Source organism: Engraulis encrasicolus, chromosome 16, assembly GCF_034702125.1.
Source record: "Engraulis encrasicolus isolate BLACKSEA-1 chromosome 16, IST_EnEncr_1.0, whole genome shotgun sequence".
Lineage (NCBI taxonomy): Eukaryota > Metazoa > Chordata > Actinopteri > Clupeiformes > Engraulidae > Engraulis > Engraulis encrasicolus.
The window spans coordinates 27,195,113-27,218,268 of record NC_085872.1 but is presented as its reverse complement, the minus strand read 5'-3'; the positions used below and the strand labels follow the sequence as shown (position 1 = coordinate 27,218,268).

General features: G+C 46.1%; 2 protein-coding genes across 10 annotated transcripts in view; one reads left to right on the top strand and one right to left on the bottom strand.

Annotated features, from left to right (window-relative positions):
* The window catches only part of ctnnd1 (catenin (cadherin-associated protein), delta 1), a 38,675-nt gene extending 25,243 nt beyond the window's left edge, over positions 1 to 13,432 (bottom strand). For 3 of the 7 annotated variants that reach the window (XM_063219182.1, XM_063219179.1, XM_063219181.1), the window contains exons 1-2: positions 13,096 to 13,430; positions 2,535 to 2,686 (exon numbers count right to left, since the gene is read on the bottom strand). In XM_063219182.1, coding sequence (XP_063075252.1) covers positions 2,535 to 2,681 — 147 coding nt within the window. In that variant the 5' untranslated portion in view covers positions 2,682 to 2,686; positions 13,096 to 13,430. Of the gene's footprint in view, positions 1 to 2,534; positions 2,687 to 10,052; positions 10,075 to 13,095 lie in introns of those variants that run through there. The other 4 variants (XM_063219180.1, XM_063219184.1, XM_063219183.1 and 1 more) reach the window with 4 other exon arrangements.
* LOC134465505 (zinc finger and SCAN domain-containing protein 22-like) lies at positions 8,005 to 22,980 on the top strand. 3 transcript variants are annotated; one of them, XM_063219193.1, is made up of 4 exons: positions 8,005 to 10,381; positions 17,248 to 17,366; positions 18,506 to 18,626; positions 21,498 to 22,973. In XM_063219193.1, the coding sequence occupies exons 2-4, from the start codon at positions 17,265 to 17,267 to the stop codon at positions 22,208 to 22,210; spliced, it is 936 nt and encodes a 311-aa protein (XP_063075263.1). In that variant the 5' UTR covers positions 8,005 to 10,381; positions 17,248 to 17,264; the 3' UTR covers positions 22,211 to 22,973. The 3 variants fall into 3 exon arrangements, with proteins under 3 accessions (XP_063075263.1, XP_063075262.1, XP_063075264.1); XM_063219192.1 differs by lacking the exon at positions 8,005 to 10,381 and adding an exon at positions 16,573 to 17,009 and having other exon boundaries at positions 21,498 to 22,980; XM_063219194.1 differs by lacking the exon at positions 8,005 to 10,381 and having other exon boundaries at positions 17,270 to 17,366; positions 18,511 to 18,626; positions 21,498 to 22,967.
* The last annotated feature ends 176 nt before the right edge of the window (positions 22,981 to 23,156 follow it).

The window sequence follows — 23,156 nt, the reverse complement described above, 5'->3', positions numbered from 1 at the left end:
CAGTGAGAGTGCTGATGTATGTGTGTGTGTGTGTGTGTGTGTGTGTGTGTGTGTGTGTGTGTGTCTGTGTGTGTGTGTGTGTGTGTGTGTGCGCTTGCTTGCGTGTGCGGACCTGCCCACAGGTAGGGCCTGTGAATCGGCTGGCATGTTAATGCTGTTTAACTATGTCAACAGAATACAGATAAGGGCAGCGGCATTCCACAGTCCTGCCTGGCCTGACGCGCACTGGCCACGACTTATCAGTGCCGTACCAAACTCGCTCCGATTCACGGGAAACTGTGTACCGGTGTGCGTGTGTCTGCTTGCCCGAGAGTGTGTGTGTGTGTGTGTGTGTGTGTGTGTGTGTGTGTGTGTGTGTGTGTGTGTGTAAAAATGAAAGCGAGACAGTGTGAAGTGTGAAGCTAACAAAAGGGTGCGTCCAAGTGGGATTTGGTTTTCTTTAAGGGGCTCTGGTATAAAATGTTGTGTTTCAAACTTTTAAACAGCTTCACAAAAAGTTCTCTCCATGTGTGTGGGATAACTGGTGGAGTCGGGGTCAAGCATAAGCACAAACCGTGAGGTCCCACACACACACACACACACACACACACACACACACACACACACACACACACACACACACACACACACACACACACACACACACACACACACACACACACACACACACACACACACACACACACACACACACACAGGAAGTGTCATCTCCAGGTCCTGGGAAAACCTGGGCATGGCCATTTGCCGGAATTAAATCATAATTGGCGGCGCGGGTGGCAGCTCGTTTGTAAATGTGCGTGTGTGAGTGTGTGAGTGTCCGTGCGCGCTGAGCCTGCCGCTACGATAAGCCCGGCTGAGCAAAGACAGACAGAGAGCCTTCACTCAGCCAGATATTCATCTGCTTCAGCCGAGTGTTGAGCAACATCCTGGGAGAGGGTGAAGGGCCTCTGTCTCTCCCCTCCTCTGCCAGATAATGGAACTGACTAACCAAACTGGTTTGAGCTTTCTACGGGCTGTACCACAATGGTGGTGGTTGTGGGGGATGGTGGTGTAGCAAGAGGAAGGTGGAGAGGAGAGAATGAGAAAGAGGTGGTGGGAGGAAAGAGAGATGACAAGGAAAGAATATTATTTTGGCGACATCCAATTAAAATAACCAAAGAAAAAAAAAAACGGAAAAAAAAAAAAAACAGTCGGAGGACATTTCTCACAAAATTCTCTAAACGTCAGACAGTTCCAAGATTGACATTCCAAAGCCAAAAAAAAGCACAGGAAGCACACTGGCTGCTCTGTTAGGTCGTGTTGTCACAGAATGTGGCCTACAGGCATGCAGACAAGGTGATGGAATACGACCAACGAGGTGAAGAGAAGACGGACCAACGAACGAACGGGCGGGCGAACGGACGGACGGACGAAGCAGCGAGAGAGGAGAGAGAAGCGGAGGAGCCATGGAGGAGAATGGAGGAGAGGAGAATGGAGGGTGGAGTAGCAGGCAGCCAGGAGGTGATTGCAGGTCAGGGCAGGGGGCCCTATATGCTGGATCAGCACAGTGTGAAAGGTACACCAATCACCTTGACCGTGCGAGTTTGTGATAGGGTCAGGAGGACAGTACAGTACAGGGGGTGTAGGCCGGTGGGAGATGACTGATACACGCAGAGACAAGCACGATGAAATGAAGAGGATGGATGAGGCAGGGGTGGGTGGGGGTGGGGGTGGGGGTGTGTGGGTGGGGTGGGGTGGCGGTGGGGTGACTGTATATGGAGAACTGGTGACTATGATGGAGTAGCGACATGAGGGGAGACAGGGACTCCGGAGTGCCCCGTAGGAGTAGCAGTGAGCACTCAAGCTGGAATCTGACGACTGTGCAGGGCAAGCATGAGTGTACATTGTGTGTGTGTGTGTGTGTGTGTGTGTGTGTGTGTGTGTGTGTGACAAGCGAGAGGGGGTCAGTGATGGTGTAGGTGAAGGGCCATGCTGGTGGTTGAGGCAGCGCTGCCTAATGAAGCTGATGGAGGCTAGAGGCAGTGAGTAATGAGGTGACGGGAGACGCCGGTTACTGGGAGGGAGGGATGGATAGAGGGATGGATGGATGGAGGAATGGATGGAGCCAGGCCTTGAGAGGACAAGCGCCGCTAATGCAACACTGGACATGGGAGTGTCCATCGCTTATCAGTCTGGCGCTGTCATGGGTTGTTTCTGACCCGAGTTGCTTGGTCTGTGCTGTGTACACAAGTTCTCTACAAGGTCACGATATCTGGGACTGGGAGTAAAGCCTGCACTGGAGAGAAATGGCAGAAGGGAAGATGGCGGGGGGGTTCCTGGGGGAAACGAACACAGCAGGATGGGGGCATGTGCTGGCTAGTGAAAGCAGATGAAGGGGGAGTTTTAGTGCGGACACCGGGCATGTTTGTGTTGGTGTGTGTGACGTGTGCGTGTGAGTGTGTGTGATGATGGGGGATGAAGGGGGATGGGGTTGGGCAGGGTTTGTGGTGATGATGATGATGATGATGGTGGTGGTGGTAGTTGTAGGGTGTTACCTGCAGGGTGGGGAGGGGGCGGGGGAGGGTACCCGGTGGTCCCACGCTCCTCCTCTCCTCCTCCAGAGCCCGAGTCAGACGCTCAAACTGCATCTCCTGCTCCCGCACGGAGGCCAGGAGAGACGCCGCATTCTCACAGTGCTCCATACACACTGAGAGAGAGAGAGAGTGTTACACACACGCACACACACAGATAGAGCAAGCCCCAACACCAGAACTAGGCATAGAGAAGGCTACACCAGAGAGAGAGAGAGAGAGAGAGAGAGAGAGAGAGAGAGAGAGAGAGAGAGAGAGAGAGAGACAGAGAAAACAGTATGAAGAGAGAGAGAGAGAGAGAGAGAGAGAGAGAGAGAGAGAGAGACAGAGACAGACACAGACAGAGTGAGAGAGAGACACACAGACAGAGTGAGAGAGAGAGACACGCAGACAGAGAGAGAGAGAGAGAGAGAGAGAGAGAGAGTGAGTGAGAGAGAGAGAGTGAGAGAGAGAGAGAGAGAGAGAGAGAGAGAGAGAGAGAGAGAGAGAGAGAGAGAGAGACACAGACAGAGACAGAGACAGAGAGACCGGGAGAGACAGAGGCACAGAGAGACAGAGTAAGAAGTTACTCATTCAGGGTAAGCAGAGATCAAGGGTGAAGTGCTCAATTATGAAAAGAGAAAAATCCCCCGACACACAAGAGATCCACAGTAAGAGTGGGCATGACAGACACGCCATGACTCAGACAGCTTCATTCACATTCACATTCACGCACACAGGCACACAAGGCTGTAATACAATACTTTCATGTGGTCTCCCATACACATTAACCCTCATCCACACAGATTGGTGTCAACTAACAAGGCACAGAGACAGAGAGAACAGAACACAGAATAGAACTACAAGCCCCGCACACAGCACACCACACATACACTCCACACATAAAGGCACTCCACACATAAAGGCACTCCACAAAATGGGCTAGCAATATAGTCGGAGAGCGAAAGACAGAGCAAGGGAGAGCTAAGTTACAGTGATAAAGAGCAGAGGAGAGCGAGAGAGCGAGAGAGCGAAAGAGAAAGGGAGATACCCAAAGCCGGAACACACCAGGGAGAACAACAGGGTTAATATTCAAACCACACCAAGTGAAAGAGGGAAAAGACAGAAGTGTCAGAGCAGGGAACGAGTATACAGCGGTGGAACCAGCAGCACCAAAAGAAACACTATTGTGAAGAAAGTGAAGACAACCTACAGCAGGTGTGGCAACACAGCGGTGCTACGAAGCACCTCTCTCTCTCTCTCTCGCTCTTACTCACACACACGGTCATACACAACAAGGTGCGTGCAGACGTTCGCATAGTCGGTTGTAGGCATATGGCTCACTCTGAGCATGAATAACTCATGAGACTGGCGATACTTAAGCGCTGTGTCAACGTATGGGTGTGTGTGTGTGTGTGTGTGTGCGCGTGCATGCGTGCGCAAGGCACTCCAGTGAAAGGCTGTGGGCAGCACAGCAGCCTCATAGGCCTTAATTCCCAGCAAGACTTAAGACTCAGTCATAAACACTACTACTGTACTACACCACTCGAGCAAGTTCCGGTTAAGATCATGGCCACTTTAGACACTCATGCCGCTTCCTCCATCGTAACCGAAGTGTCCATTACTGAGGTCAACGCTGCCATTTTCCCCTGACCTGACCTGACAAGAGTGAAAGCAAGAGTGGAGAATGGCAAAGGTTCTCTCTTGGCTACAACTAGGAGAAGCGTCACTCAGCCACCCAGTTCTGGCTTTGGTTATCGTGTGATATCTAACTTATTAAGTGCGCGCGCACTACACATATCTGTGCAACAATAGAGGCGCAATCAACAGAGGCAGCCATTTGTCCCAGATAGCAAGAGGTTTTGTTCTCTATATGGCCATGAATTACAGATTAGCCTGGCTGTATGTTAAACTTGTATTTTTTTTCGCACACCTCAGCTGGCAGGTGTATCGGAAGAGGCCGATGGGTCACTCAGCAGACAATATGCCAAATCTCCCGCACACTGAGCATTTCACGGTCTTTCGTTAATACACAACGTTTTGGACCGCAATGTTGTGTATGAAAGAAAAACAATGAGATGTTTTTTCAAACAGCCTGGCTATATGAAAATGGCTCCTTCTATAGTCATAATTTCACGGTATGCATTTGCGTCAGAAATGTACTACTTCACAGATGGCCATGATGTCTTCAACTGTTCTCAGGGGCAAACATCAGCGAAGATCTATTTTTAAAGAACACAATTATCACAGTTTGGGCTAAATAGGCATTTTTTCCTCTCAAGGAAAGCGAGTTGTGTGTAAAAAAAAAAGCAGCAGCAGAAGAGGAGACTTGTGAAAACTACCCAGAAAAAGAACAGAGTTGAGCACCACGGCTGGTTGTTAGCACCTCTGTTTCAGTGGTGCAGTGGTGTGCAGTGTGTGCGGAGAGCTATTTGCAGGTGAGAAAGCCTGTCGCTTTCTGTGGAGGAGCAGGGCCTCAGAGTTCTGCTATTCTGGGCTCTTGTCAGGAGCTACTGGCACGAGAGCGTTCCGCTGCAGTCTCAAAGGACACCAAATAACTTCAGCCGAGGCCTCTGATACACTCAGCCCTGCATTTATTCTACACATCTGGGGTGAGTTTCTCAAAAGAGAACTTGTTAGCCTGTTAGCAACTTCAGTAGTTGCCAATGGGAAAATGCATTGAAAACAACAAAGTAGCTAATGTAGTAAGCTACTTTGGTTTTGAGAAGTTCACCCCTGACATGTGGATTTTTCTTTTTTTTTTCTTCCCCTTTTCTTTTAGGATGAGGGAGTGGCGTGGGGCTGTGTGGGGGAGCACAGGGGGGGGGGGGGGGGGGGGGTTTAAGAATGCTGTGTTAAGACGGGAACAAGCCTCACCCTCTCCCTTCTCCTCTCCCGACCCTAGCCACTGTTCAAACGCACGCCCACTGCCAGGCGTCTCAGCTCGAGTCGAGACGGCATGATGATGTCACCCGGCTGGCAGGAAGTTGTGCTGATGTGTGATGACATAATTTCAGGGGCAATCACAGCTTCTCGCTCCAGTCAGAGTCTCGACAAGCCAGGGGCGAAACTATGACATCTGCCTCTGGAGTACACATTGCTTTAACAGATCAAAAATCAGCTGGATGAGAGAGGAATTGTCGTGTTCTGGACAGATATGTGGCACTCCATGTTAAAAGAGCAACTGTGTAGCCCTATTTAAAGCTACTCTGTCCAGTCCACCAAAACCTTCCCCATTCTTTGTTCCAAGTAGATAAAATGTCACGGCAAGGACAGTAAACTGTATACAGCAAAATGAGGACAGATGGTTTACACAACTGTTATCAGGTAATCAGGTCATGTGCGTCTCTGTGTGTGTGTGTGGGGGGGGGATACTACTGGTCATCCATGAGCGGTACTTACACCAAACGTGCTTCTTTGCCAATCTCTCCTAGCAATGGGCTTGACCTTTGGTTTGGATTTCAAATGCAAATAAAGGCTAGCGTAGCCTAATGGCATGACGTAAGGCACCCAGCGAGGAGGTAGCAACCAACGGGGCTGAGAAGAGGGTCGGGGCAGAAACCAACGGACACAAAGACAACGCAGGCAACAACTCTTAAAACCACCGTGAAACAGCACTTCAGCGACGAAGACAAATAAGGACAGTCCCTGTGGCACTGCAAATACCCACAGAAGGCCTCGGTAGACCAAAAACAAATCTCACAACAGTTGAGGGCCTGACCTCAAACCAAATCTAAAAAATTGAAGCTGTACACATTTTTTCAAAACGCAGTGGAACAGGGGCCAGCCGAGGCCAGACGGGATGACTGTTGTAAATGTACCCTCTCCAACCTCCTCCTGCTCCCTCACCACGGCAAGTAATAAGTATTACACTTCAAATAACTTATCCCCGGCCCTTACACACACACACACAGGAAATATTTGCAGCTGTGCCGTGTGGTGTGGGCCTGAAAACAATGGGATGTGTGTGTCAGAGACCAAGCAAAAGAGGAGAGGAGAGCTTGAGTTTGAGTGAGAGTAAAGAGAGAGAGAGAGAGAGAGAGAGAGAGAGAGAGAGAGAGAGAGAGAGAGAGAGAGAGAGAGAGAGAGAGAGAGAGAGAGAGCAGGAGGGGGGCTGACGCAGTTGTCCTTGAAAACACAGACACAGCAGTGAGTTTCGTCGATGGCTACTGAAACTGTTTTCCCACCCGCCTTCTCCCTTTCCCTCCCAGAGCAAACACACACACACACACACACACACACACACACACACACACACACACACACACACACACACACACACTCTCTCTGAAAGACAGGAAAACACACACAAACAGGCGCGCGCACACACACGCATTCCAGCTGAAACTGTGACATGTCAGATCCTGTCTCAGCTGCTCTGGATGAGTGGGAAATCCACCTCTCTCCCTATTAGCCCATCTCACTCACTCACTTCCCTAGCAGACTTCTCCATCTCTCACAACACACACACACACACACACACACACACACACACACACACACACACACACACACACACACACACACACACACACACACACACACACACACACACACACACACACACACACACACACACACACACACACACACACACACACACACACACACACACACACACACCTCACCTCTTCAGTAAAGGTGAGTCAGTCTGCATCGTCTCTGAGTCACTGACTGGTCGCTTCTGATGATATGATGACTTTTCTCACTTGCATACTCAAATCACTACTTTCTACCTCCATACACACCTGTATGGTCTGTCCATCCATCAATGATAACACAAACACACCCCAACACACCGCCCACCGACCCAAACTCCACCCACCCACCCGACACACGAATTCACACACTTGCTTAACCATTTAAGGAATGCCTTCCAGAGACAACACTGGTGCTTTTGTAGAGTCAAAGGGTTTCTGACAGTTCAGTGGTGTAGTTCCTAGTAGTCTTCCTATGAAGGCCAGCACAGTCATTCAGACACATGTAAGATGATCCTGAACCTGTTCAAAATACCAGTTTTGCCAGCAGCAGTAAAAGCACCGATGTGGCCCAAACTGCCCAATGACTACTTAAAATGTCACAGGAAACAGTGTTGTGCTGCAAGTCGCTAAAGAATGGCCTACCTTAGAGGAGAGTACACATGAAAGACTGTAAAGGAGTGTAAAAGTACCTATGAAGTCCACCTATGCTGGATCAATACAAAAACGGTGAATCAAAACAAACTAGCATTCACCAACGATATGGTACACCTTCTCCGAACGTGGGGCGATTCTGACATGATTATCAAGCTTATTACCGGCACAACGCAAACACTGTCATTATCCCCGAGCTACAGAGAGACCAGAGTTAATTTAATTTGGCCACACACCTAATGTGTGAGAGTCCCTTAATGGGATGGCACTGGCATTAGATTGCTAAGCCACTAAGCACTGTTCTGATCCAATGCACACCCCCCCCCCCCCCCCCCATGCCTCAATGCCATCTAGCATCACTACACAGCTCGGAGCACAAAGGTGACACAGCAGCAAGCAAGCAAGGCAATCGCAAGGCCAGAAAGCCAGCAAGAAACGCACAACACAGAGAGTCTGACAGCAGCTGACATATGTTTCCTTCCCACACAATAAGTGGACGCGGCGGCGGCGGCAGTGGAGGCTGAGGCCGGACCCATGCCACATACCACACCGAGCATCTGCAGCGGCCACTCAGCGAGGCGCCCCACTCGCATTCATAACCAGCTGATGTGTCCCACGGAGCAGCTGCACCAGACCACAGGACTGCTCAGAGGCAGCTCAGGCTCCTGCTCAGGCGCCGGGCACAAAGTAGGCTATGCGACCTGTATAATGGCCCGGCCGCAGATAATTAGGAACTCTTGAGATTTCAGCACAGGTGCTGCAAAAGAAGGCAAAGAGCAGCAAGGCCCCGTACAGATGATGGTTTGTTTGGTATGCGTGTGTGTATGTGTGTGGAAATAGAAATATACTACCCTAAACAAAATGTGCACTACTACTACTACTATAGTAGCCCCAGAGGTCCCGTGGGGCTGACCATAATGGTGGACAGTACAGGACTAAAATGCTGGTGTGGCTGGGCCAGAATCATTGGCCCTGCTGACTAAGGGCAAATTTGAATGAGAGGAGCCAAACCGTTAGCATTGGCGGGGCTCCAGGCTAACGCCTCCCTGAACTTTGGAACACAAACGCTCCCAGCAAACAAGTTTGTCCCTGCATCTCACACACTAGTGCCATGTTAGCAGCAGTAAGAGAAACCCTGCTCTAGAATCCCCTCCTTGATGCTTCCCATTCACTTCAGTGGTGGTGCATTCGTGCATGTGACTTGTTTGCCATGCTTCATTTAGGCACACTGGACACTGCACAGTCAGCTATGAGAGTAGTGTGGGCCATTGCTGTCTGACCAGGAGGTAATATTGGTCTTGTCAGCTGTGTCATCTGAATGAAACAGCCAATACAAAGCTAAGAAGTTTGAAGACAAACGATGAGGTAACCAGAGAGAGCCCAGAGGTGAATGTTTCTATTCTCTGAGTCTCTCAGTCTCTTTTCAAACCAAACAACTCCCTTCCGTGTAGGACGGACACACCCTTCTCGTAACTATAAACCTCTCATTACAGCGGTTCAAAAATGATACGTCTGCCTTAACGGGCAGCACAACGTTACCAACACGTAACTTTTAATAAAAAAAATGATATCACGAGACTTGGGCGACTACAGACCATTTTATCTCGACTGTTTTGTTTGATTTGGGTTAGAGGGGTTACATGCATGTCACAACTCGTTCGTGTTCCCTATGGAAAACCTAGGGCAAAGGAGACACGCCCGCAGGACGTGGAATGAACAGAAAATCTCAACCATCTCTCACTGTTGTGTGGACGGTGACCAAACAACTTTCCGGACAAACAAACCGTCCAGCAGCTGTGGCTCAACCTAACTCACGCACACACGTTTGAACAATCATACGCTGTCACCTTGTCAGACATCGTTTTCCTTGACAATTAAATTCTGTGTTGAGGGGGGTTACGGTGGCCCTTCCAAAGTGGTTTCATTAAAAACACACAACCACGCCTGCCCCTCCCCCACCCACCTCACGCCCATTCAACAAATACCCACTCAACAGGTTTCTGACTGGCTTCCCATTCTCCCAACTAGCAACACAAAACAAGGAGCCGTCGAGTTTCGCTTTGTATCTGAACGTTTTCTTCCAATCACCAGCTACATTACTGAATGTTGAATGCTTGGATATGTCACTCACTCAACTGCTTAAAACATGTGTTCATAAAAAGGTGGTGTATTCAGCGAAAGGCTTTTCAAGGCCACAAGGGGTGAACTCCTTGGAGTCACTTTTTGCCACGAAACTTAGTTGAACTCCCGTTAGGTCAACGAACGTAAAACACAACATAATTGTATTGTTACAGATGCATTAACAAGTTATAACTATTCTAGCTCTACATTATCACAAACAAACACGGCGCTATTTAGTTTAATGCGGTACCTGTTGAGAGTCTGCGCCGCCCAAGTTTACATTTAGCTAGCAAGGGCGTGCACTTCCGCGAGCACAGGTGTTCATGGGCTTTGACCTCGCCTCGAATTCGGACGTGAAAGCCACCCTGGAACGAGCGGGAGAGCGTCGTACTGCTCCACTAAACAGCGTTCATATGACGGCGAGAATCATGCCACATTTGTGCGACTTTCCAAAGCACGTACTTATGATAACCATCCACCGTATGTGTATCGAAACTTATATAAAATTAATTATAAAAGTAGTAATGGCGAAAACGACGGCACCATAACGTAGCCTATAAGGCCACCCAAAACCAACACGTAAGTTTATCTATTGCAACTTTGGATGAACATTTGGGAAATTATGGATTCGGTGACGAGAAACAAAGGTTACAACAAACAATCAAATTACAAACGTCCCATGGAGACAGCAGCACTGGCATTAACTAGCATAACGTGTCGGCAACACGGTGGGCTAGTTTTGAAAGGTTACAATAACCACCTTATCGCTACCAAAACCCCAACGTTATCGAGGCGAAAAAGCATTACTTTGGGAATTCATGATGAGCACAAACGCTGACTTTGACTTGGCCATTGTACGGTACCCTAGCACTACTTACGAAGGCCACAACACAACCTAAAGACAGGGGCGGTTTTACGGGGTGGCACGGGGTGGCACTTGCCTCCCCAGGTATATATTTTGCCTCCCCATTTGCCACCCCATTTTATTTCCAATTTAAGTATCAGTTCTACTTTTCAAACATAGTGGTTTATTCACATAAATGCGCTTACTGTATTCTCCCTGACCCACCCAAGAAGACTACTTTTTAAAACGTCCTCCGGCTACATCCCCACTAGAATTTCGAAATGGTTTTGCCCTTTCTGCCAGTCGTGAGAAACACCTCGCTCGCTGCATCCTCCACCGTCACCACCACCCACCAGTTGATTCATTCATGAAGAGTGAGCTGGGATTTATTCAGTTACGTGAAAACGATGAACAAGGGAGGGAGAGGTTGGTCAAAATCATTGAAACCCTTTGCATGTAAATTAAGCCAGCCCTGTACGGAGTCACAATTTTGGAATCCAGTTATTTATTTTGGTTTTAGCATAATCCACCACAGCTAGGATGGCCTGCTATTCGTGTCCCTGTTCTATAAGGGCTGTGTTCCTGTCACACATAGTTCTAGCTAACTAACAACCAGTTCCAAAACTAGCGCTAGCAGCTTTTTCTGGGCTCTGGTAGTTGTAGTAGATTCATTTAAAAATGTGTTAGCATGTGCGATGTTGCTGTCAGAACCCAACGTCAGTACCATGGTAAACATTGCTCACTAGCGAAACAGCACGTTCGTCCGTGCATGTGTACAGCTGTTATTTCACCGTTACTAGAGCTCTACACAGTCTAATTGACTGCCTGGTGGTGATTGGGGAAAAGGGTAAATGTGACAGAGTCCAGCGGGCAGCTGCAGGCAGGTTGAAAACTGTATGCAAAAGCGATAAATGAAGTGCCAATAATCCGAACGCGGCACTACAATTAGCTGCGCACTTCACTTGCATCACTCTAAAAAAAATCGCCACATGCAACGCTTGTATTCAGCCTACCCAGACTCCTTACTTCACTGAATTGCTGGAACACACATAAACATTCTATTTACATCTTTCCCTGAGCGGGTAGGCTAACTTCTAGAGATGTGTGTGAGTGTAAAATTACATGTACAGAGCTACATCTACATGACAGTAATCTACTAATTTTCAATCTCTTTTCTATCTAGGTAAGAGACAGCAGAGTAGACAAGAGAGGCAGCAGACAGGGGTATAAGAGCAGACAGAGGATACACCAGAGGGAAAGGATTGTGAGCATGAAGTGCAGGAACATGAGAGAGAGGACCAGCAGGAGCAGGAGGGAGAGGAGGTGCATGAGCAGCATCAGGGGCATGATGGAGAGAAGGAGTGTGAGCAGCATCTGGAGGGAGAGGAGGAGGAGCAGCAGGAGGGAGAGGAGGCGTGTGGCCAGCATCAGGAGCATGAGGGAGAGGAGTGCGAGTAGGAGCAGGAGCATGAGGGAGAGGAGGAGCAGCATCAGGAGGGCATGACCAAAATCCAAGAACCAAGATTAAGGTTGGCTTTTCAAAATGTTTTCTTGTCTAAATTTTACAAGGCTCATTTAGCCTTTTCAAACTGAGCATTATTCAGGGTTGGGCCAGTCAGCCATTTCCTCAGGTGCTCTCCCAGTTTACTCACCTGTGCACTCTACAGGTCAAAGGTGAGTAAACTGGGAGAGTATGTGAGAAAGTGGCTGACTGGGAGCCCAATTCAAAACCACCATTAAACGAAAGGGATTGTTAGGCCTGGCAGGTAAATGAACTCAATGGAAAATAAAGAAATGGCTCCTACAGTGCAGACATGATTTTATGTTTGGCACCAGTAATTTTACCACTCACCTTAATGACCATAGATATGGCATCTGAATGGATGTTGATCATTCACATTCTGAAGGAATTCTTATGGAATTATAGACAACACTGATTAGGTAGTGTAATCAGTTTTCCTTGGTGTTACAAACAATTTTTATATGACTATGGGAGTTAAAACTATTTCCCCCCATAAATTGCTCCCCGCACCTCCGCCCCCCCTCTGGACCTATCGCCCCCCCTCCGCCACCCCAGGGCAAATTTTCTAAAACCGCCTCTGCCTAAAGACCGCAAGTATAAAACCACACACTGGTATGGGTTGTTTATGTAGATACAGCACGACATTATGTGGGACGAAATGTAGAGAATGACTACCCCTGCTAACCAGGAGCACAGTGCTATCTGTTAGCAATCTAAAGTATGCGTTGCGGTAACCACTTGCTTGCTATGGTTAGCTAGCTAACGTTAGCCAAAAAGCTAGCTAGCGCCAACCCAACCAACTTCATCGTATGCATGCCAACATAATTACAGTTACGACAGGGAGGTTTGTGGGAAAGTGGCATTTAAATGAAAGACTAATCAAAAACACGCATAGATGACCATAATTCATTCGATCAATATGTCTACCTTTGTCTTTTCGTAGCAAATCCGGAGTGTGGTCGTGTCTCGGCCTATCGACAGAGGCTGTGCTATTGCCAGATACTGATTTCCAAGCGGTAGGAAGTGATTGTAATCCCAAACGTTGCTGAACGAAATTAGGGCGTTATGCCCTGTCGTTCATTCACTGTTTCAGTGTGAATCCTTCACAATTCTTCTTAACCGCAATACACGTTACACCCATAAGACGTCACACAATTATCAAAATTGAATGAACACGAACTTTTGTACTGGTTTTAAAACCCACCTTCCTAGCTATCTTCCTCGCCTTGTTCACTTCTCTTCCCTCTTCGTCGCAACTCCTCCTGTCCTGTCTCCTCCCCTACTTGGAAAAACCACACACACTAGCGATGGGAGGGGTGGACTAGTACCGTAATACTAGAATACACGCACCCCGTTTTTTTTTCCTCCTTACCAGTAGGTTTTTAGGTCAGTCCTCAATTTCTACATGTGCTGGTCATGTGGTAAATAGTTGAAACTGGCACATGGGTCATTTCACGTGAAATCAGACACTTTGGGACAAGACAAGGAACTGGCCATTTTAAAATATAAAATTTTTGATATTCAGTTTTTAATTTTTCAATTTATGATAATTCATATTCTGAGGGTTGTTGTGTTCCATGCTGTTGTGTAATTTGTAGAGCCAGAAAAGAGCTTTCCAATAACACCACGGATATATTTTTGTGACTTACACTGACGGATATAATCAAGGCTGAATGCATAGTGTCCTACCCTCATATAAACCTTCGCTAGTCTGTTTCTCCCTTAAAGGTTAAGTTAATATTGGTGTCAGATTCACAAAAATGCAGTTCTTGGGTGCTACCTTGCTACTAAACAGGCACAGCAAGTGTGATTGAAATCCGTGTTGGTCGAGTCCCAAAGTGTCTGATTTCACGTGAAATGACCCACATGTAGACTACTGTAACGTTAAGGGACAAGAGCAAGTCGCTCTCGGATTTGTGGTGTCACCTCTCAATGAAAGTTTGTATAGTGTGCTTGCCCCATTTTACTTCTCCTCATTTCCTAAAAAAATGGTAGCCTTCTCATTGTACTAGGCTACATCCATGCAATTCATGCATATCTCTCTTTTTTCCCCCTGAAATTCTGCTGTCTATCGAAGAACTTGGGTTACTACCTCTAAAGCAAAATTTTACCCTGATTAAGATTTAAATGTAGGCCTAGACCAAGTAATTTTATAAGCCCGGGGGAAATTAAGGTGTCTGACAGCTTACATAAATACACAGATATAAAACATACACGAAGACACAATAGGCCTGTTATTGCACATTGCAGTAAACATATAAGCATACACTTGAGTACAACATTCAGTTCACATACCCAAATAGCGTAGTAGAGTACTTTTATTCATCCAGAGGGAAACTAAGGTGTCTGGCAGCTGACAATACACAGATACAAAACAGACACTATACACTTTATTGCACATTGCAATAAACACATATAGCACAAACGTTATTAATGACCAAAAGACAAGGCCTTGACTGTTCGCAGGTTTATCTCCTTTGATTTAGGAAGGCACATGTTGTACAGACATATAAAGCATTGGTAAGCCTATGCACAGCACATTTTTGGTCTTCATACGTGTATATTATTTTGTGCTCCCCATTTTCTATTTAAAAATGTTCAGTCATTTTCCCCTTTTTCCCCTCTGTTCTGTTTTGTCACATTGAAATGAATAGACTGATCTCTATGTTGTACTCCCCTCTCAGATATGTGCCATAGGCCTAGGTGATCACAAACCTTGCATCCACCTTTGCATTTTCTGTGTGAATGCAATCTAGGCTTATTTTAAGATCAAATATCAGTTCAGCATGGTGGATATTGTGGTGTGGCTGTGATCTGATAGCACTTTGCAAAATGTAATCGTTAGGTTGTTTGAATACTTTTGCCAGGCATCAGAGATGGCTGACATAATTGTCGATAACCTACATGTACACACATTGAACAATTTCTTAAAACAGTAGTTGTGGGCTGTATCTCCATTAGCTTGGTGGAAAGTTTTGAGAACTCTCCCAATGGGCAGTAGATAATCAGGCGAGGCATACTTTGCAAATCAGTAGGAAAATTACAAGTGAAATACCACAAAAGTATCATGTGGCAGTATAGCTAGATGCAACAAGCTGGTAGTCAATGCAAGAAAGGCATGAAATACAGTAATTAAGATGCACTAGTAGGCAGTAGTTGCACTAGATGCACTAGATACTAGATGGTAATGTCTGTTTAAAAACAGATGCCTGGTGCCGTCTTTTTGAGAGAAAAAAACTGAACGATTGACTTTAATTTCATTTGTATAGTGTTAAGCAATGAAGGTAAATACCTTGCCTTCTTACCAGATACCAAAAAAACAGATATGCGTAAATGGGAGCCGGACTGGCTGGCTTGATGGCCCCTTAACAACATCCTGCAATTCAAACTCATCCTAAATGGAATCCCAGACACTGATCTAATAAAAGCATTTTAGCTCGGGAAGATTGAGAGAGGCTGACATTATGACCACTGTTCTCCATAGCTCTCTCACTCAACTCAAATAACTGGTCATTATTGCTATAATTTTACTTTAATTTCAGGTGGACACTAGTCGTGGTTGCTGGCATATGGGACACACAAATGTCTATAGGATGTCTGTGATGGGACATGCCAGTCAAGGATGCCTTTCATGAATATTAAGTCACTGCTTGCAAGTGACGTCAGTTATTTGTCGACAAAAGTAACTGGACTTCGGGAAATTTAGTGTTTTCTTCTAGTCGAATGTTTACGGTAAACGACTGACAGTCCATTGTGTTTGCTGGTGTCGCGTCAAGCAGGGACACGTTTTTTTCCCTCTGGTCACCGCGATGTCCAGGGACTTAATTCTGTCTCAAATTCTTCTATATTTGTTGGCGAAGCTGAATGGCTTGTTTTCAGCATACCATTTCACTACAATAGTTTTATTCCACATGTAACACCAGGTATGGCAGCAGCAGCTTAAGTCCAGTTCCAACTTTAACACAGACACTGACTACATAGGCATAGGCCTACAGTAGACGCGATGAAGCCTGGCACCGTGCAAGGAAATGCATGTTATATTAGCAATCCACAGTGTGGCGCATTGCTTGTTTACTCAATCATAATTCTGCCACCAACAAAAATAATGATATACAATAGTATTAAACAATAATACTGTAATAAAAAATAAAGGGGGGGGGGGGTGATGCTCCTTTTGTCATTAGAAAGCCTATTGTGTAATGTCTACAATCAATTACCATTGTTCAATGGGTGTTTCACATGATGACTGCTTTTACCAGTTATTAGAACATCTAAAATTGTTATAATTTAGGACACAATTGGGGATCGAATGACGCCATTGCTAAAATAACACAAATAAGTTACCAGAGCACCGTATTGTCCCGAATAGCGGTGACCTATGAAAAACCTGCCTGGGAGCTTGTCTGTTATACTGACGGGATTGATTGTAGTGACCTCCTAATCAACATACGGGACAATCAATGAGAAAGCTCGATGCTAGTCAATGCTTCTTGTGTTCTGGCATTGTCTCGTAGCGTAGCATCTACTGTCATTTCCAGTGCACATAATGTTAGAGCTGGAGGTTTTCTACAGTCAACTGTCCTCCATCATGGAGGTTCTGGTGAAGTCTGCTGTGGCAGACATCGGTAAATTAATGGAGGACTACACAGCCTCGATTCTAGAAATATCTCGATGTCGGGCTGAAAATGAAGTTACAACGAGTAACACCAAACTGACCGATGACAGAGGTCTTCCTGGATCTCAAAATGAATTCACGGGAGCTATCGGGAAAAGACAGGAAAGCGTAAACGACAGGAATGACCAGGAAACTGTTCAACTCCAGTGTGATATAGCTTTGTATCGTAAGTCTGATTTTGCTACATTTCAAGCTAGAATAGATACATAATGACCACGCTAACTTTTCCTTTCAGTTCCAGCAACTGGTTCCTCTCAGACTCCAACCTACCTACGTAACACTTCGTTGAGATCCTCTTTTGTAAAAATGGGAGTAATTTGCAACTGTGGAGAAATGTGCATGGATATTTGCACAACTGAATAGCTGCAAGTGTTATTTTTTTCTAACTGCTGCTCTTTCTCCAGAAAACAGAGACAAGGACATGACGGGGCAGACCACTTTGCAGCAGCCCGTCTCTGGGTGGACAGACTTGAGGTTATCCCCAGAAACTTATCAACAGCTGCAAGTTTGTGCACAAGCTCATGTAAGCCCTTATTTCAGAATGTGTTTTTCTAGTATACCTACGACTGGATGAGGTTTAAATGATTGAATGATTAAATGATTGATCTTGCATTGCCTGCATAATTATTAGATATACAGTATTTGACCACATTATCCATTATATGCATTGGCCTGTTTTCCAACAACAAATGAACACAAAAGACAACCTATTACTGGTGTTGCCATTGATGTTTGTACAGGTTGAGTTCTTATATCACTGGAACAGATGTCTCCGATGCCTAGTACACACAGACAGATGCATGATGTCTGTTAGGAAGTCGTAGCCGAATGGTTAGGGAGTTGGTTTAGAGACCATTGCCAGTTGGAATCCCTAACTTGTATAATAGCTGAATTGCCTTTGAGCAAGGTACCAGTACCTAACCCTTCATTTCTCCAGGAACCAACCAATACCCTGTAATAACTTTGGATTAATTTAATCCAAAGTTATTATAGGATATAAATAATGGGCACTTATTAATTTGAAATGTATGCAGTCAGGTCCATAAATGTTGGGATGCCTCAAAATATTCGTCCTTATGACACCAATGGATTCCAAATGAAACAACAAATATTGTGCATTATGCAGATTTTTGGCTTTGATTTTGAGCGTTGCCTGACTCTCGTCTGACCTTTCCGCACAGCTTTGTGAGCCCCACTGCTAGGTCTGGGAGAGCACGCGTTGGCTTTGTCTCAGAAGGCATGGCTTTATCTTTCATTTGTCTGTCCTTGCCACCAGCAAATCCTTCAAAAACTTTTCTGTTAGTGAAAGCCCATTGGGAAACTCCCATTGTCATTGTGACACAGCACTCCACAGCACACAAGTTAACTCTGCACACAACGAAATTGCATTTATGGCTCACCCGTGCTAGGGGGCAGCCCTCAATGGCGCGGGGGTGTGTCCCCCGTGATTGAGAAATTTACTAGGGGTGCTCAAATATATATATATTTTTTTTTTTTTAAGTATGAGGGCGCACCCGCAGAGGTATGAGGGTGGAGCGCCCCTATTTCCCTGTTCAGAAAAAGCCCTGTTTACCATTTGCACTGTTGTTATTCAATAACAATAAATCCTCAAATTACAAATCATCTAATTCAGCATTCAGGAACTGAATTTCTTCTCAATAGACCAGTTCCACAACAAAAGAGGAGTGCAACAGACATCTGCCATGCAGCATTAAACAGGAGATACAGGTGGATGATACCATAGTGCTCACACCCCCTGCACCAGATGGGAGCTGGAGAGAAGGTAATGGATGGAGGGCCTTTCTAAAATGGATGTAGCAGGGCTTGACAGTGGCACCTGCCAACCAGAGCATGGCAACCCGACCGAAGCCCGACGGGCCTGGTCGGAACCCGACGGGCCGGGCCGGACTCGGACAACAAAAATAGAATATCTGTCGGACTCGGGTCGGGCTCGGGCTTGAAGCAAACAGACATTGTGAAAATTGTAAGCAACCAGAGGAAACGTTTCAGTTCATGCAAACGGCAGTTTTGTTAATAAAAAATAAGTAATTTAATATGCATAAATGAAAATGTTGGTAGGCTACTGTGCCAGTGATTATTATTGGCTGTATGCACGCGCCAGTTACCAGTGGCAACATTTGGACGCCCACTCCGAGTCAGCCGAGCAGGGATGCCGAGTGAACTTGCTTGCCAAATCAACTGTTGTCAGTGAACGCATGGTCTTTTGCTGTAGGCCTAGTGTAGGCCATGCCTTCGAGGCTGTCTTGAATGTTGAACATAAAATGACGAAGTTTGTCACTGCATTGTTCGCCAAGGATTACATTTCCAGCATGGGGCTAGCAAGGACCATAATATGGATAACTAAGAAGACACACACGCTACGTGGAGTGTAAGGTAGGGGCTGAGAGGTTTCCTGTTACTATTTTGTCCGCTGTGACATGTCATGTCCTTCACGTACAGTAGGTTCTTAATTGGTGTCACTTTTACTGTAGGCTACAGTTGTAACTATGTGCGTGCAACCTTTCCTGATTTTATATTGACCGCATGGACATCAGGGGAAATGGCATTCTCTTGGAGGGCCAAACAGGCTACTGTTCTTCGGGGTTAGCTTATAGCCCTGTTACTCATTGCGCAGCTCGCGAGACGCCTGACTTGGCGGCTCGCAAGGTTATAGAAAAAATATTATAGCCCAACACAATCAACAGACCTGCATTTAAAATCTGCCATGCCTACATACATATTCAATGAACTCGTAGCACAGTCATCTGCATCACGCCAAGTAGGCAAGGCTATGGGCACGTCTACATCAAGATCTCTTTTTTTCCATCTGGCTGACCCGGCACCCCATGCGTCGTTGTTTATTTAGCCTACTGACAAATTTGACTCGGGCAAGCAGCAAGCCACATTTCCCCTCAGAAGTGAGCCGCGAAAATCAATCACAGATCTTATTTGAAAATGCATTGGCTGTCATTTTTATGGACGTTTGTTCACATTTTCATTGGTGGCGTTTTGCATTGTTTTAAGAATAGACGGCTTTACATTCTGGCTGGGGTCGTCTATCAGCAGAGAAAAGAGCGCCGAAACTTAACCTAATTCGGCAAACATCCTTCACAACAACGCCACCACACTCAATGGCGGAGACCAATAAATTATCTTGTCCACATCAAACGAGTAATTCCATCATACATTGTGAATGATGCGTGCACGCGCCTGGTGTAACTCTCTCGCGCAGATTGCATTGTTGGTGACCACATCGCAAATCGCTGTTCATTTTCGCGCCTGGTGTAACTCTCTCGCGCAGATTGCTTGGTGACCACCTCCCAAATCGCTGTTCATTTTCAGTTTAACCTGGCGCTGTCAAACGGGCAATGAAGGCAAGCAGAGCGCGAATAAAGCACGCGGAGTCCCGTTGGAATGCTGCAGCAAGTTGGAAACTTAAACTTTCTCTCTATCTCGCTTTCTCTCTCTCTCTCTCCGCACGGCATTGATTGACAGCTGATATAACTCAGTGCTGTCGGCGATGTCGCATTTTTATAAATAATAAGTTAACAAGACCATCAGGCAACCATCCTTCACAAGCTCAATAACTCGTACATAGAAACATAAGCTGCGCTGTCACGTGTATGTGTGTGTGTGTGTGTGTGTGTGTGTGTTTATACTTACTATGCGTGTGTAACTAAATTAGGCTACTGCAAATTGCCTCATCCTAACGTCTTTGCCTATCCTGGCTATTTATCACGTGCTATTTTGAGTATGGAGGAGCCCACATAGAAAATCTTGCTTGCGCACAGGTTCTGTTGTTATTACAGTGGTCTCGGGCTTCGGACGGGTTCGGACACTAACATTTTAATTAGTCTCGGGCTCGGGTCGGTGTCGATCACTTTTCTGTCGGCTGAGGGCCGGGCTCGAACAGAAAAAAACGGCCCGAGCCACACTCTACTGCCAACCAGTCAAAAAGGAGTAAAACCTTAGCATGGGCAAAAGCGACTGTTGACTCCGTCAAACAATCTGGCAAATGCAAAGAGGAATCCATCTCTGGAGGGTGGGTCAGATGGTCTGATCTTACTCTGCCATTTAAATTCATTGGAGTTTGGAATTCAAATTAAAACCCATATTTTGCTTTATTAGCATGATTGTTACGATATAGCGTAGCAAAACAAAAGTGTGAATATAGTTACCTTAACCAATCAGTAACAGATTTCATGGGTGAGTTCTGCATCACCACTCTCAAGTGTTTGCTGATTGGCTAAACAGTGAACGAATAGAGCTTGGAGGCTTTTGCCAGACTAGGTGCGGAGCCAAAATCTTTGGTTAGAGTACATAGGATGGCGTCGCCAGGCTAGTAAAACCTGGCTGGCTAATAATAATTTCAGTATCACAAGCCACTTTGGCAGGTCACTTACGTATGCTTGGGTATATGACGTACAGCAACAGAAAAATAAGAGAACACAAAGTTACTGTCAAGCCCTGAAATATAGGACTGAGTTATAATAAACGGATGTATTATTCTATAGAGTCAATCTAAAAGTAATCCATAACTCTCTACCTGTACTGTACACATATTTGTATTCTTCAGCAAAGAAGGGTTCTGAGTGATGTGTGATAGTTTTCTTTAATGTTCCCAACATTTTTCCTGTTGTCTTTCCAACAACAGGGCAAGCACAGGTATGCAGCATAAAAATGGAGAGGCGACACACCTGTATGCTGAGCTCAGGAGCAGAGGATGGGGCAGACAGCGGTCCCCATGGCATCTTACTCCAGCATCCACTGAGTCCACTGCAGAGCGGCCACCAGGTGGAGCCAGAGGGCAGAGGCTCAAGCTCGGATCTGGAGTCACAGAAATCCACAGACAGCCACATGGGAACCTTGGACAATCCCTTGCCAGACCACTTCCTACAGAGTCTGTCCTACTGTGAAGCCAACCCGTCCCAAAATTACTCCGCCGCTCTGCCCATGGACCTCCACCACACCCCTGCTGAGAAAGCATCTCTGGCACTCGGGTTTACGGCGGACCATGGTGGCGGAGAGGTGGTGGGGGTGGCAGCCGGGGAAGCCACACAGAGGCCAAACGGCTCGGACAGGCAGAGGCGCTACATGTGCAGGTACTGTGAGCAGGGCTTCCCGTACCTCAGCCAGCTGAAGCGGCACATGCCCAAGCACACCAAGGAGCGGCCGTACCGCTGCGGCATCTGTGGCTTCAGCTTCATGCGCATGAGCCACCTGAAGAGGCACGAGAGGTCCCACACGGGTGACCGTCCGCACGCCTGTGAGGTGTGCAGGCGCTGCTTCATCCGCAAGAGTCACCTGGACCAGCACCTTAAGACACACCGAAGGGTGGAGCCACAGCACAGCCCTCTTCCCTTTTGAAAGGAAAAAGAGACTGAGTTGTACTGTGTAGTTAAAAACTCCAGTTTTGCTGTGGTATTACTGTAGTATTACTGTCTAATTAGATACATTTCAGGCAGGTGAATGCAACATTTTGGACATAAGATATTGCAAACATACTGCATATTTTGGAAACGGGCTACTGTAATTCTACAAACAAAAACTACTGTTGATTTGATTTAAGTACTTGTCATGCAATACTTAACATTTTTTTTCCTCAAAGGTAGCCATTAGCAAATTAGTCTGCAAAGGGACAGATGAGCGGCGCATGCACGTCCAATTATGACTGTAGAATGGGGTGTTCCATGTATGGCCAGAGCAGGAACATAACAAGAAATGGCACATTTACATGACTGTAGTCACCCAGCACGCCTACAGGTTTTTCAAGGATAATAAAGGGTTAAAAAAAACTGTGTGCGCCACCCTAACAGCCTAATAGTTAAGTGGAAAGAAATTAAATCAAGCCGTGATGGTGGGCAGAAAAGCCTCAAAATGGCAGACCCTTTCACAACAAAATTACCATTTATTGTTTTCACATCCACATCATAATATATGCTTACTAAAGGTACACTGTGTGAGATTTTTTGTTGTTTATTTCCAGAATTCATGTTACCCATTCACTAATGTTACCTTTTTCATGACACATAAAATAATAAAACAGTCGAGTTACCTTGGAAGTCTTTTTGACAATTATTGGTCACAGCGACTGCGAGCCAGCCCAGCATCATGGAGTAGCCTACTTGTAAAGTGTGGGTGGGTCTGCTATCATTTTATTCATATTAGTTTTATTCTTTTAATGGTTGCTGGCTCAAGTAGGTTTAACGGAGGCCAATTAGCAGAAAGGCCTAAACAAAAATTGTACTGGGTCATTTAGATATGTTTTCTTTCATGGAGTCAACACCACAGGTTAGGACCAAAATAGATTATA

Bases quoted from the DNA above. Each gene is read 5' to 3' on its own strand.
- LOC134465505 (XM_063219192.1), top strand. From the start codon at position 16,715: ATGTTAGAGCTGGAGGTTTTCTACAGTCAACTGTCCTCCATCATGGAG. The intron at 17,367-18,505 runs GTAAGCCCTTAT...TCTTCTCAATAG, and splicing joins AAGTTTGTGCACAAGCTCAT to ACCAGTTCCACAACAAAAGA. The intron at 18,627-21,497 runs GTAATGGATGGA...TTCCAACAACAG, and splicing joins AGATGGGAGCTGGAGAGAAG to GGCAAGCACAGGTATGCAGC.